We start from the raw sequence: 12,249 nt of genomic DNA, 5'->3' as shown, positions 1-12,249 counted from the left end.
TTTTTTTTCAGGAAATTCATTTTTTGGTTATGGCCTTCTGGTATTTGTGTAAAAGTTCATATTCTTGATCAGAGAACATGTTCATTATGAAACAGCGTTTATTTTTATGAAGAATGATCTTTTTCTGGGTCTGTGTAAACTAGAAGAAAGTGTTGGATTCATTATGATTTTACCAAGATGATACTGTTTTTGATCCCCCATGACACTGGTTTAAAAATGAATTGTATCAGGGCACCTGATGGTGGTTCAGTAGCTTAAGCATCTGCCTTCAAACTCAGGTCATGATCCTGGAGTCCCAGGATTGAGCCTGATGTTAGGCTTTGCGATCAGCAGGGATTCTGCTTCTCTCACTCTCTGGCCCTCCCCACTCGTGTGCTCTCGCTCTCTCTCTCTCTCTCACTCGCTCTTAAATAAATAAATAAAATCTTTCAAAAAATTAAAAAATAAAAATGAGTTGTATCAATACAAGACAAATAGGCAATTGTAGAAAGGTGTAATTCATAGAATAATGTTGACATAGTCTTGATTTTCAGGGATCAATCTTAGATGCAGTAATATTTAAACACTTTGATAAAGTTGATAGAATAGTGCAAATATTTATTAGAAGTTTATTGGGCTCCTGGGTGGCTCAGTTGGTTAAATGACTGCCTTTGGCTCAGGTCATGATCCTGGAGTCCCAGGATCGAGTCCCACATTGGGCTCACTGCTTAGTGGGGAACCTGCTTCTCCCTCTGACCTTTCCCCTCTCATGCTCTTTATTTTTCTCTCTCTCTTTCTCTCTCTTCTCAAATAAATAATAAAATCTTTTTTAAAAAAGGGGGGGTGGAGTTTAAAGGTACTTAACTGAGAGTGGAGGTGGCTAGTCCATTGTAGAAATCTGAGTTCAGCGTGACTTTGTCAATTGAATAATGTGTAGGGAAGACAAGGAAAGGAGACATTCTCTCACAGAGGAAAGAGTCATTAAATACATAAATGTTGTTATACTGGGGTCCATTATTCTGCTTTGGTTATTTGTACCAATAAGCATTTTCTGGGAAAATATCATTGATTTCTTTGTGTTTACATCAAAAGAACAAGGATTTATCACAAAATAGCTTTATGTGTCAGTAGATGTGCAAGTAGATGTCAAAAGGATTTAGATGTGCAAGAGATTATTGGGAAGAACAAAGAGGAAGGAGCAGGATAGACATGAAGTACCTTTAGACCATAATGCAGGTCTATACCTGTGAAAGGAGAGGGCAGAGGAAGAGGGGACTGGGTAGGAAGAATTTCAGATCGTAGCATAGTTCTAAGAAAGTTTTGTCCAGGTGAGCCCAAGTGGCTCATTAGAGGGACTGCTGTGTCAGGCAGGACAGGCTGGCACTGCTGCCCCTGTGCTCTGTCATTGGGTGCAGGGGAGGATGCATCAGAACCTTGGGATGCATATTGTTTTGGATCTAGAGAGATTGCCGTTGGGACTCTGAACCGTATATAATCCTTGCAGCAAGCAGTTGCTCTTGAAGGAGATCTAGGTGGCACGCTGCCGTAGCCACAACAATCTTTATTTCTTTTAGTGTTTTTGTGGTGGTCTGGTTTTTTTGCTGTGTAACAAACCATCCTAAAATTGGGAGCTTAAAACAACAACTTTTTATTATGCTAATGAAGTCTTTAGGTCAAGAATTCAGAAAAGACAGAGCAGAGATGGCTTACCTCTGCTCCATGATGTCTGGGGCCTCAACAGGGAACATATGAAGGCTAGGGACTGGAATGAGCTGAAGGCTCTTTCAGATGTCTGGGGGGTGATGCTGGCTCTCAGCTGAGACTTCAGCATGGGCTGTTGGCTAAAACACCTACATGGTGCTTATCTATGGAGCGGCTAGGCTTCCTCACAATATGGTGGCTAGGTTCCAAAAGCAAGCATTCCAAAAGATAGGAAGCAGAAATTGCTAGTTTCATTAAGGCCTGGAAACTGGCACAGCCTTACTTCTGTATTGGTTAGTAAGTCTTAGGGCCCAGATTCAAGGGGAGAGGATAAATACTCTACTTCTTAATAGAAGGAGAGGAGCCATATTTAAAAGCACCTGACATCCGACTAACATGTTACCTGGATTTATATAAATCCGTATATCTAAATTTATCTAACTCAATTTTGAATATACTTTGTGCATTTATCTGTTAGATTAAGAAGTTTCAAATTTTGGGGCGCCTGGGTGGCTCAGTGGGTTAAAGCCTCTGCCTTCAGAAGCCCCTGCCTGCCTCTCTGCCTACTTGTGATCTCCGTCTGTCAAATAAATAAATAAACTCTTAAAAAGTTCCCAAGTTTATTTCTCTATTATAAAAGAATATTTCTTTCTTTTTTTTTTTTTTATAAATAAGTCATTGATTTTTGTTTGTTTTTTGTTTTGTTTTGTTTTAAAGATTTTATTTATTTACTTGACAGACAGAGATCACAAGTAGGCAGAGAAACAGGCGGGGGGCGGGGGAAGCAGGCTCCCTGCTGAGCAGAGAGCCCGATGCGGGGCTCGATCCTAGGACCCTGGGATCATGACCTGAGCTGAAGGCAGAGGCTTTAACCCACCCAGGCACCCCTAAAGGAATATTTCTTGAGAAGCTTCAAGTTTTTTTCTTTGTATTGAAGTATACCATACAGGAAAGAACACATACCAGAAGTATACAGCTTGTGAAATTTTACAAATTTCACATACCCATATAATGAACACCCAGATCAAGAAATAGAATTCTTGGGGTGCCTGGGTGGCTCAGTTGTTAAGTGTCTGCCTTCAGCTCAGGTCATGATCCCAGAGTCCTGGGATCGAGCCCCACATTGGGCTCCCTACTCAGCGGAAAGCCAGCTTCTCCCTCTCCCACTCCCCCTGCTTGTATTTCCTCTCTCACTGTCTCTCCCTCTCTGTCCAATAAATAAATAAAATCTTAAAAAAAAAAAAAGGAAAATAAAATTCTTACCAGCAACCCAGATACCCTGACCCTCTTCAGCTGCCTTTTATGAGTTACCCCCCCCCTCAAGGGTAGCACTATCTTAGCTTCTAACAGCAGAGGTTAATTTTATTTTCACATTTTATATAAATGCTTTATGCAGTATGTATTCTTTTATGTCTGGTTTCATTCACTCAACGCTGTGTACGTAAGAGTCACCAATGTTGTTGCATGTTTGTATAGTTCCTTCATTCTTCTTGCTGTATAGCTTTCCTTTGTAAGAATATACCTGAACTGGGGTGCCTGGGTGGCTCAGTGGGTTAAGGCCTCTGCCTTCGGCTCAGGTCATGATCTCAGGGTCCTGGGATCGAGTCCTGCATCGGGCTCCCTGCTCAGCAGGGAGCCTACTTCCTCCTCTCTCTCTCTCTGCCTGCCTGCTTCTGATCTCCCTCTGTCAAATAAATACATTAAAAAAAAAAAAAAAAAAAAGAATATACCTGAACTTACTCATCTGTTCTACTGTTGGTAGGAATTTGGACAGTTTGTAGTTTGTGGCTATTTATAAATAGTACTTCTAAGACCATTCTTGGATATCTTCAGCTGAAAATAAGTGTGTATTTCCATTGGGTGTGTATAACCAGGGGGAGAATTAGGGGTCATAGGGTCTCCATGTGAAAAGCTTTTGTAGATAGTGCCAAACTGTTTCCCCAAAGTGATTGTATCAGTTTACATTCCCACCAGAATAAATGTGAGCAGTGGGTTGCTACACAAGTTTACAATACTTGTTATCTTTTTTATTTTAGTTTTTCTGCTAGATGTGTAGGGTTTTTTTTTTTTTTTAAAGATTTTATTTATTTATTTGACAGAGAGAGATCACAAGTAGACGGAGAGGCAGGCAGAGAGAGAGAGAGAGGGAAGCAGGCTCCCTGCTGAGCAGAGAGCCCGATGCGGGACTCGATCCCAGGACCCTGAGATCATGACCTGAGCCGAAGGCAGCGGCTTAACCCACTGAGCCACCCAGGCGCCCCTAGATGTGTAGGGTTTTTAAATTTTAACTTTATTTCAGCAGTAATTTCAGACTTACGGAAAGGTTTCAGGAATAATACAAAAATTATTGTGGCTCAGTGGATTAAGCATCTGCCTTTGGCTTGGGTCATGATCTCAGGGTCCTGGGATTGAGCCCCACGTCAGGCTCACTGCTCAGTGAGGAGTCTGCTGCTCCCTCTCCCTCTGCGTTTCTCCTCCACTCATGCACGCCCTCTCTCGCTCTCTCAGATGAATAAATAAAATATTTTTTTAAAAAGACTAGTACACCTGGGGCGCCTGGGTGGCTCAGTGGGTTAAAGCCTCTGCCTTCGGCTCAGATCATGATCCCAGGGTCCTGGAATCAATCCCCGCATCGGGTTCTCTGCTCGGCAGGGAGCCTGCTTCCCTCTCTCTCTCTGCCTGCCTCTCTGCCTGCTTGTGATCTCTGTCAAATTTAAAAAAAAAAAAAGAATAATACAGGAGCACCTGGGTGGCTCAGTGGGTTAAAACCTCTGCCTTCGGCTCAGGTCATGATCCTAGGGTCCTGGAATCAAGCCCTGCATCGGGCTCTCTGCTCAGCAGGGAGCCTGCTTCTCCCTCTCTCTCTGCCTGCCTCTCTGCCTACTTCTGATCTCTGTCTGTCAAATAAATAAATAAAATCTTAAAAAAAAAAAAAATACAAAGAATTCCTGTACGTGTGTCCCCCAGATTTCCAGGTGATTAACAATTTCATCATTGCTTAGAAGTGCTTTTTCCCCTAAAGTCCATATTCATTTTTTTCTACCCTTTGTGCATATCTTTTTTTTTTTTTTTCAAAGATTTTATTTATTTGTTTGTCAGAGAGAGAGATTGAGAGATCACAAGTAGGCCGAGAGGCAGGCAGAGGCAGAGGGAGAAGCAGGTTCCCTGCCGAGCAAGGAGCCTGATATGGGACTCGATCCCAGGACGCTGGGATCATGACCTGAGCCGAAGGCAGCCGCTTAACCAACTGAGCCACCCAGGCGTCCCTATGCATATCTCTTTTTTAAAAAGATAAGAATTAATTTTAATATAGTCAAGGGGTGCCCGGGTGGCTCTGTTGGTTGAAGGCCTGCTTTTGGTTTAAGTCGTGATGCATGATGTCAGGGTCCAGGGATCAGGCCCCACAGCAGGCTCCTTGCTCAGTGGGGAACCTGCTTCTCCCTCTCTCTCTGCCCCTCCTCACCACTCAAGTTCTCTCTCTCTCCCTCTCTATCTCAAATAAATGTTAAAAACACTTTAAAATGAATTTAATATAGTCAATATAATTATCAATGATTTCCCCTTAATATCATCAAATATTGAGTATATAGATGCAAATGGCTTTTTACAGTGGAGTTCATTTGAGTTAGGGTTCAAACAAGGTCCCTATTTTTTATTTGGTTGACAAACACGTCTTTTTTTATTTTCTGTCTCCAAACCGAATTGAATAGTTTAATCTTTTTAGTCTAACAAGGCTGCTTCGTATTTTATCCCAGTTCAAACTAACCACATCTGTTTATTATTCTTTCATGTCTTCAGGCACATTTTGTTAACGTTTTGACTGTTTTTTGGTTGTTATCAGTAGGAAGATTGATTTGAATTTCCTAGTCTTCCTTCACTTTTTTTTTTTTTAGGGGGAGGGGCAGAAGGAGAGGAAGAGAGAATCTTAAGCAGGCTGCACACGCATCATGGTGCCCAGCATGGGCTCAATCTCAACAACCCCGAGATCATGACCTGAGCCAAAATCAAGAGTCAAGAGACTCAGCCACCCAGGACACCCATCCTTTATCACTGAAATGATGTAACAAGAAAGAAATATAAGTGATGCTGAAAGATGATACTGAAACTCATTATTGCCAAGAACTTGAGTCAAATATAGAATTCTTCCATAAATTCACTAATCTCATTTGATTTCATCCTTTTTTCTGTTCATTTTTTGTCAGAGTCCTGAAGTAAAGTAATAGGCTAGTAGAAAGGAGAAAGCAGGGAAATTTAGGTTAAATAGGAATGGATAATGGATACTATAGTTATTTTTAACTTTAATTTTTTTAGAGTAATTAAAGAAAACATTGGCTGTAGAATATAACTGCTAATTAAATGCTGGATTTCCCCCCCGCCTTTTTCAGAAAATAGAAGCACGAGTGTCTGCTGATGAAGACCTCAAACTTTCCGACCTTTTAAAATATTACTTAAGGGAATCTCAAGCTGCTAAGGTAATTTGAGTGTTCATTGTTTTTTAAAATGGACTATTTTACAAAAAGCCATCTCTTTACCAAAAGCCTTAGAGGTTGTTAGACTTAAGATTGTTAATGATTATCTCTTGATCTTAAATTAGATTTTCAAGTGTGAATTTTTTGCTGTCCTTTTACAAATTGTTGGTCAAGGATCCCCACATAAAAGTTTACTCTATAAACTTCTGATATCGTATAATCTAAAACTTTTTTTAATGAATTTGGTATATTCATTTGGGTAAGTTGCCTTCAAAACAAAAAGTAAAATCCCCAAATAACAGTCTCTATAGCTAAAGGACTCCTAAGTCCTTTGTTGTGAGTGAGAGAACTGTAAAACCAGGGTATGTTTTATTTTAAGGCAACTCAAATTTCCTTTTGGAAGTCTGTCTGTGTGCAAGACTGAAACTCTTAACTAATCCAAAAAAATGTTTAACAGAAACATCTGAAAAAGCACTAAAAACTTAGTGGCTCCGATATTCTTAATTCGGGGTGCCTGGGTGGCTCAGTCAGTTAAGCATCTGCCTTCGTTCAGCTCAGGTCATGATCCTGGGGTCCTGGAATCAAGCCCCACGTGAGGCTCCCTGCTCAGCGGGAGCCTGCTGTTTCCTCTCCCTCTGCTGCTCCCCCTGCTTATACCCTCTTGCTCTCTCACACGTAAACAAATAAAATCTTAAAGAAAAAAACAGAAAGAGGCTGGGGCACCTGGGTGGCTAAGTAGGTTGGGTGTCTTGCTTTCAGCTCAGGTCCTGGGATCGAGCCCCACGTCGGGATCTCTGCTTAGCAGGAGCCCGATTTTTCCTTTCCCTGCCACTCCCCCTGCTTGTACTCTCTCTCTCTGTCGAATAAATAAAATCTTGGGGGAAGAAAGACATTCTAAATTCAGTGTTAATTTATGAATTGATATATTGTACAAAAAATTCCCATGTGATCAGTGGTGCTTTGAACACCAGTTTTTCATTCCTTATCAAATTATAAATAACCCTTGGGGCACTTGGGGGGCTGATCATGCAGCTCTTGATCTCACGGTCTTGAGTTCAAGCCCTGTGTTGGGCTTAGAGCTTACTTAAAAAAAATTATAGGAGTACCTAGCTGGCTCAGTTGGAAGAGCATATGATTCCTGATCTCGGGATCGTGAGTGCAATCATCATGCAAAGTAAAGAGATTTCTTAAGGGGTGCCTGGGTGGCATCTGCCTTCGGCTTGGGTCATGGTCTCAGGGTCCTGGGATCAAGCCCCGTGGGCATCCAGCTCCCTAATCAGCAGGAAGCCAGCTTCTCCCTCTCCCACTCCCCCTGCTTGTGTTCCCTCTCACTGTGTCTCTCTCTAAAATAAATAAAATCTTAAAAAAAAGAGAGAGAGATTACTTAAATAATAAACAAGTTATAAATAATCTTTCTAACTTTGAAGACTTAGGTACTTGGAAATATACTGTCCACATCAAATTATTTTACCAGATTGTGTCTTACAAACCATTTACATTGGGGTGGATAGGGATAAAATGAATTATTCACTTGAAAGACTAAATTCATTATTTTATTATAATATTATAGTTGTTAATACATAACTTTTTAGAACATGGCTTTAAAAGTAAATCCAGGGATGCCTGGGTGGCTTAGTTGGTTAAGCTGCTGCCTTTGCCTCAGGCCATGATCCCAGGGTCCTGGGATCGAGTCCTGCATCGGGCTCCATGCTCTGCAGGAAGCCTGCTTCACTCTCCACCTCTGCCCTACTCTGCCTGCTTGTGCGTGCGTGCACTCTCTCTCTCTCTCTCTGACAAATAAACAAAATCTTCAAAAATAAATAAATAAATAAATAATTTAAAAATAAAAAATAAATAAAAGTAAATCCAGACTTTTAGTGACCACAAGAAGGAATTGAAATTTAATTGCAAAAATTAAAACTACCTACAGCAGAGGGAATATGGGAATCAACGATAGTATAATAGTAGTGTATGGTGTCAGATGGGCATTAACACTTGCGGTGAGCACAGCATAGCATTGAGTGGTCAGATCGCTGTTGCATACCTGAAACTAATGTAACATTGCGTGCTAACTGTTCTTGAATATAATAAGTAATTAAATAAGTAAATAGCTGTTTAAAAGATACTTAATATTTATTAAACAGCTGGGGGGGGATCCACACACCTTTTTTTTTTTTTCTTGTTTTAAGATTTATGTATTTATTTTAGAGAAAGCATGCATGTGCACATGTGGGGGGAGCAGCGGGAGAGAGAATCCTCAGGCAGACTCCCCACTGATCATGAAGCCCATCATGAGGCTTGATCCCAGGACCCTGAGATCATGACCTGAGCCAAAGGCATGCTCAACCAACTGAGCCACCCAGACGTCCCTCACCACAGGTGCCCCTTAATGAGAATGTGGCTAAAATGAAAAATTCTTTTTTTTTTTTTTTAAGATTTTATTTATTTATTTAATGGAGAGCAATCATAAGCAGGGGGAGCAGCAGAGGGAAAGGGACAAGCAGACTTCCTGCTGAGCAGGGAGCCCAATATGGGGCTTGATCCCAGGACCCTGGGGTCATCACCTGAGCTGAAGGCAGACACTTAACAACTGAACCACCCAGGCACCCCTAAAATGAAAAATTCTGACAAAAATTATAGCAACTAGAACTTTCATACCCTGTTAGTTGGAATATGATACAATATTTTGGAAAAGTTTATAGTTTCTTAAAAAATTAAACATACATCTGTGGTCCAGTCATTCTAATCCTGGGTATTTGAGAGCATGTGTTCCCACAGATGTTCACAGCAGCTTTATTTGTAATAGCCAAAAACTGCAACAGCCCAAATGTCCACCAGCAGTTGGATGGATAAAGAAATTGTGGTGTATATATACAGTGGAATCCTACTCAGCAGTAAAAAGGAATGAACCGTGGAAACTTGCAACAAATATGGATGAATCTCAGAATAATTTTGCTGAGTAAAAGAAGCAAAACAATAAAGATCATGGTTTACACTAGAGCTCACTCTTAGTGTTACATGTTCTTTTTTGTTTGGAGAAATGTGTAATGATACTTGTCTACTATTATAAGCATCACCATTATAAGCATCACCATTATAAACAGAATAGTTTTCACTGCCCCAAAATTCCTCTCTGCTCCATCTATTCGTCCTCTTTCCCCTTAACTTTTTAATGTTCTTTTTTTTTTTTTTACATCTCCATAGATTAGCCTCTTCCAGAGTGTCATATAGTAGGGCCTTTTCACATTGACCACTTCTTATTTATTTATTTACTTAACACAGAGCACATATGAGCATAGACTGGGGGAGGGACAGACTGAAAAGGAGAAACAGACTGTGCTGAGCAGGGAACCCTATGTGGGGCTCCATCCCAGGACCCTAGGATCATGACCTGAGGCAAAGGTAAACCAACTGAGCCACCCAGACACCCAATCAATTGATTCTTAAAAAAGGTCCTAAGACAGTTTTGGGGGGAAAAGAATAGACTTTTCAATAAATGGTACTGTGTCATCTGAATAGTCACATGAAAATAAAGCTAGACCCCTTCCTCATACTATGTATAAAAATTTGCTCAAAATTGATCAAAGACCTGGGGTACCTGGGTGGCTCAGTGGGTTAAGCGTCTGCCTTCGGCTCAGGTCATGATCTCAGGGTCCTGGGGTTGAGCCCTGCATTGGACTCTCTGCTCAGTGGGGAGCCTGCTTCCCCCTCTCTCTCAGCCTGCCTCTCTGCCTACTTGTGCTCTCTCTGTCAAATAAATAAATCAAATCTTTAAAAAAAAATTGATCAAAGACCTAAACGTAACAACTGTAATACTTTTAGAAAAAAACAAATGTTAATCTTGTGACTTCTGATTGGACATTGGTTTCTTGGATATGACACCAGGAGCACAGGAACCAAAGGAAAAATAATAAACTGGACGAACTTTATTAAAATTAAAAACTTGTGTGTGTTAAAGTACACCATGAAGAAAAGTGGAAAGACAACCCATAGACAGGGAGAAAATATTTGCAAATCATACAAGTCCCCTAATTAAGCAACTGGTATCCAGAAAATACGAAGAACTCTTAATACTCAGTAAGAAGACAAATAGCCCAATTAAAAAATAGGCAAAGGACTTGAATAATCCTTTCTCCAAAGAAAACATACAGCCAGCCAGTGAATTCGTAAAAAGATGCTCAACGACATTAGCTATCAGGGAAATGCGAATCAAAACCACAGCGAGGGATACCTGGCTGGCTTAATAGGTAGAAGATGCAACTCTTTTTTTTTTTAAGATTTTATTTGTTTATTTGACAGAGATCACAAGTAGGCAGAGAGGCAGGCAGAGAGAGAGAGAGGGAAGCAGGCTCCTCGCTGAGCAGAGAGCCCGATGTGGGGCTCGATCCCAGGACCCTGAGATCATGACCCGAGCCGAAGGCAGAGGCTTAACCCACTGAGCCACCCAGGCGCCCCAGAACATGCAACTCTTGATCTTGGGGTTGTAAGTTCAAGCCCCACATTGGATGTAGAGATTACTTAAAAAATAAAATCTTTACTAACAAAACAAAACCACAATAAGATACCATATCACACCCACTAGGTGGCTTTAACCAAAAGGACAGATAAGTGTTGCCAAGGATGTATAGAAATTAGAACCCTCATGAAGAGTCATTGGAGTGTAAAGTGGTGCAGCTGCTAATCTGGCAGTTTCTCAAAAGGTTCAACATAGAATTACCAAGTGACCCAGCAATTCCACTCCTAAGTAATGAGATATGAAAGAGAAAGGAAAACATATTCAAAACAGCATTATTCATAATGGGCAAAATGTGGAAACAAACCAAATGTCTTATTGATTGATAAGTGGATAAATCAGTGTGGTATTTCCATACAGTGATATGTTATTTAGCAATTAAAGGAATGAAGTACTGGTTCACAAAAAACATTAATGAACTTGAAACTTTAGCTAAGTAAATAAAGCCAGACAGAAAAGGCCACATATTATATGATTCCATCTTTTTTTTTTTTTTTTTTTTTTTTTTTTTTTAATGTCCAGAATAGGCAAATGTATAGAGACAGCAAATTAGTGGTTGGGGGTGAGGGGTGCATGAGAGGAAGTGAAGAATGACTGCTGATGAATATGGGGTTTCTTTTTGGTTAACAAAATTGTTTTAAAATTGATTGTAGTAATGGTTAAACAATTCTGTGAGCATGCTGAAAACCGTTGAATTGGCACTTTGAATGAGTTACATGTATGTGAATTTATCTCAGTAAAGCTGTTATAAAGGGGCGCCTGGGTGGCTCAGTGGGTTAAGCCGCTGCCTTCGGCTCAGGTCATGATCTCAGGGTCCTGGGATCGAGCCCGGCATCGGGCTCTCTGCTCAGCGGGGAGCCTGCTTTCCTTCCTCTCTCTCTGCCTGCCTCTCTGCCTACTTGTGATCTCTCTCTGTCAAATAAATAAATAAAATCTTTAAAAAAAAAAAAAAGCTGTTATAAAAACAGTTGAGAAGAGTAGCTGGCATGTGTGGTATTCATGGTGTGTTTGCTCTGATGATGGTGGTTGCGAGTAACTATTAGAAACATGCAGCATATATTACTGTGAAGCATTCTGTTTTATAGGATCTCCTCTATCGAAGATCTAGGTCACTAGTGGATTATGAAAATGCTAATAAAGCACTGGATAAAGCAAGAGCAAAAAATAAAGATGTTCTGCAGGCTGAAACCTCCCAACAATTATGTTGTCAGAAATTTGAAAAAATATCTGAATCTGCAAAACAAGGTACTGTTCACCTTACCCTTTAATCATAAGGTATACTTTAAACTATTATGTGAGTTAAATAGTTAATCCTAATTTCTTTTGTTCACAGAACTTATAGATTTTAAGACAAGAAGAGTTGCTGCATTCAGAAAAAATTTAGTGGAACTGGCAGAGTTAGAACTGAAGCATGCAAAGGTATTGTCATATTAAAGGTTTAATAATTTAAGTGACTTATAATTTAGAAATGAGTCCGTTATGTGGTGCCTGGCTGGTTTAATTGGGAGAGCATGTGAATCTTGATCTCAGGTTCATGAGTTTGAGCCCCATGTTGGGCATGGAGATTACTTTAAAAAAAAAAAAAAA

At 40.3% G+C, this 12,249-nt stretch overlaps 1 protein-coding gene across 1 annotated transcript in view; it reads left to right on the top strand.

Annotated features, from left to right (window-relative positions):
• Window positions 1–12,249, top strand: part of LOC111161352 (sorting nexin 6) — a 63,789-nt gene that overhangs the window by 43,002 nt on the left and 8,538 nt on the right. The window contains exons 11-13 of the mRNA XM_022524957.1: window positions 6,066–6,152; window positions 11,748–11,907; window positions 11,996–12,081. Of these exons, the coding sequence (XP_022380665.1) occupies window positions 6,066–6,152; window positions 11,748–11,907; window positions 11,996–12,081 (333 nt within the window). The remainder of the gene's footprint in view (window positions 1–6,065; window positions 6,153–11,747; window positions 11,908–11,995; window positions 12,082–12,249) is intronic.

Source organism: Enhydra lutris, unplaced genomic scaffold, assembly GCF_002288905.1.
Source record: "Enhydra lutris kenyoni isolate GAN:26980312 unplaced genomic scaffold, ASM228890v2 scaffoldscaffold4, whole genome shotgun sequence".
Taxonomy (NCBI): domain Eukaryota; kingdom Metazoa; phylum Chordata; class Mammalia; order Carnivora; family Mustelidae; genus Enhydra; species Enhydra lutris.
This window is presented reverse-complemented; position numbering and strand designations above follow the sequence as displayed.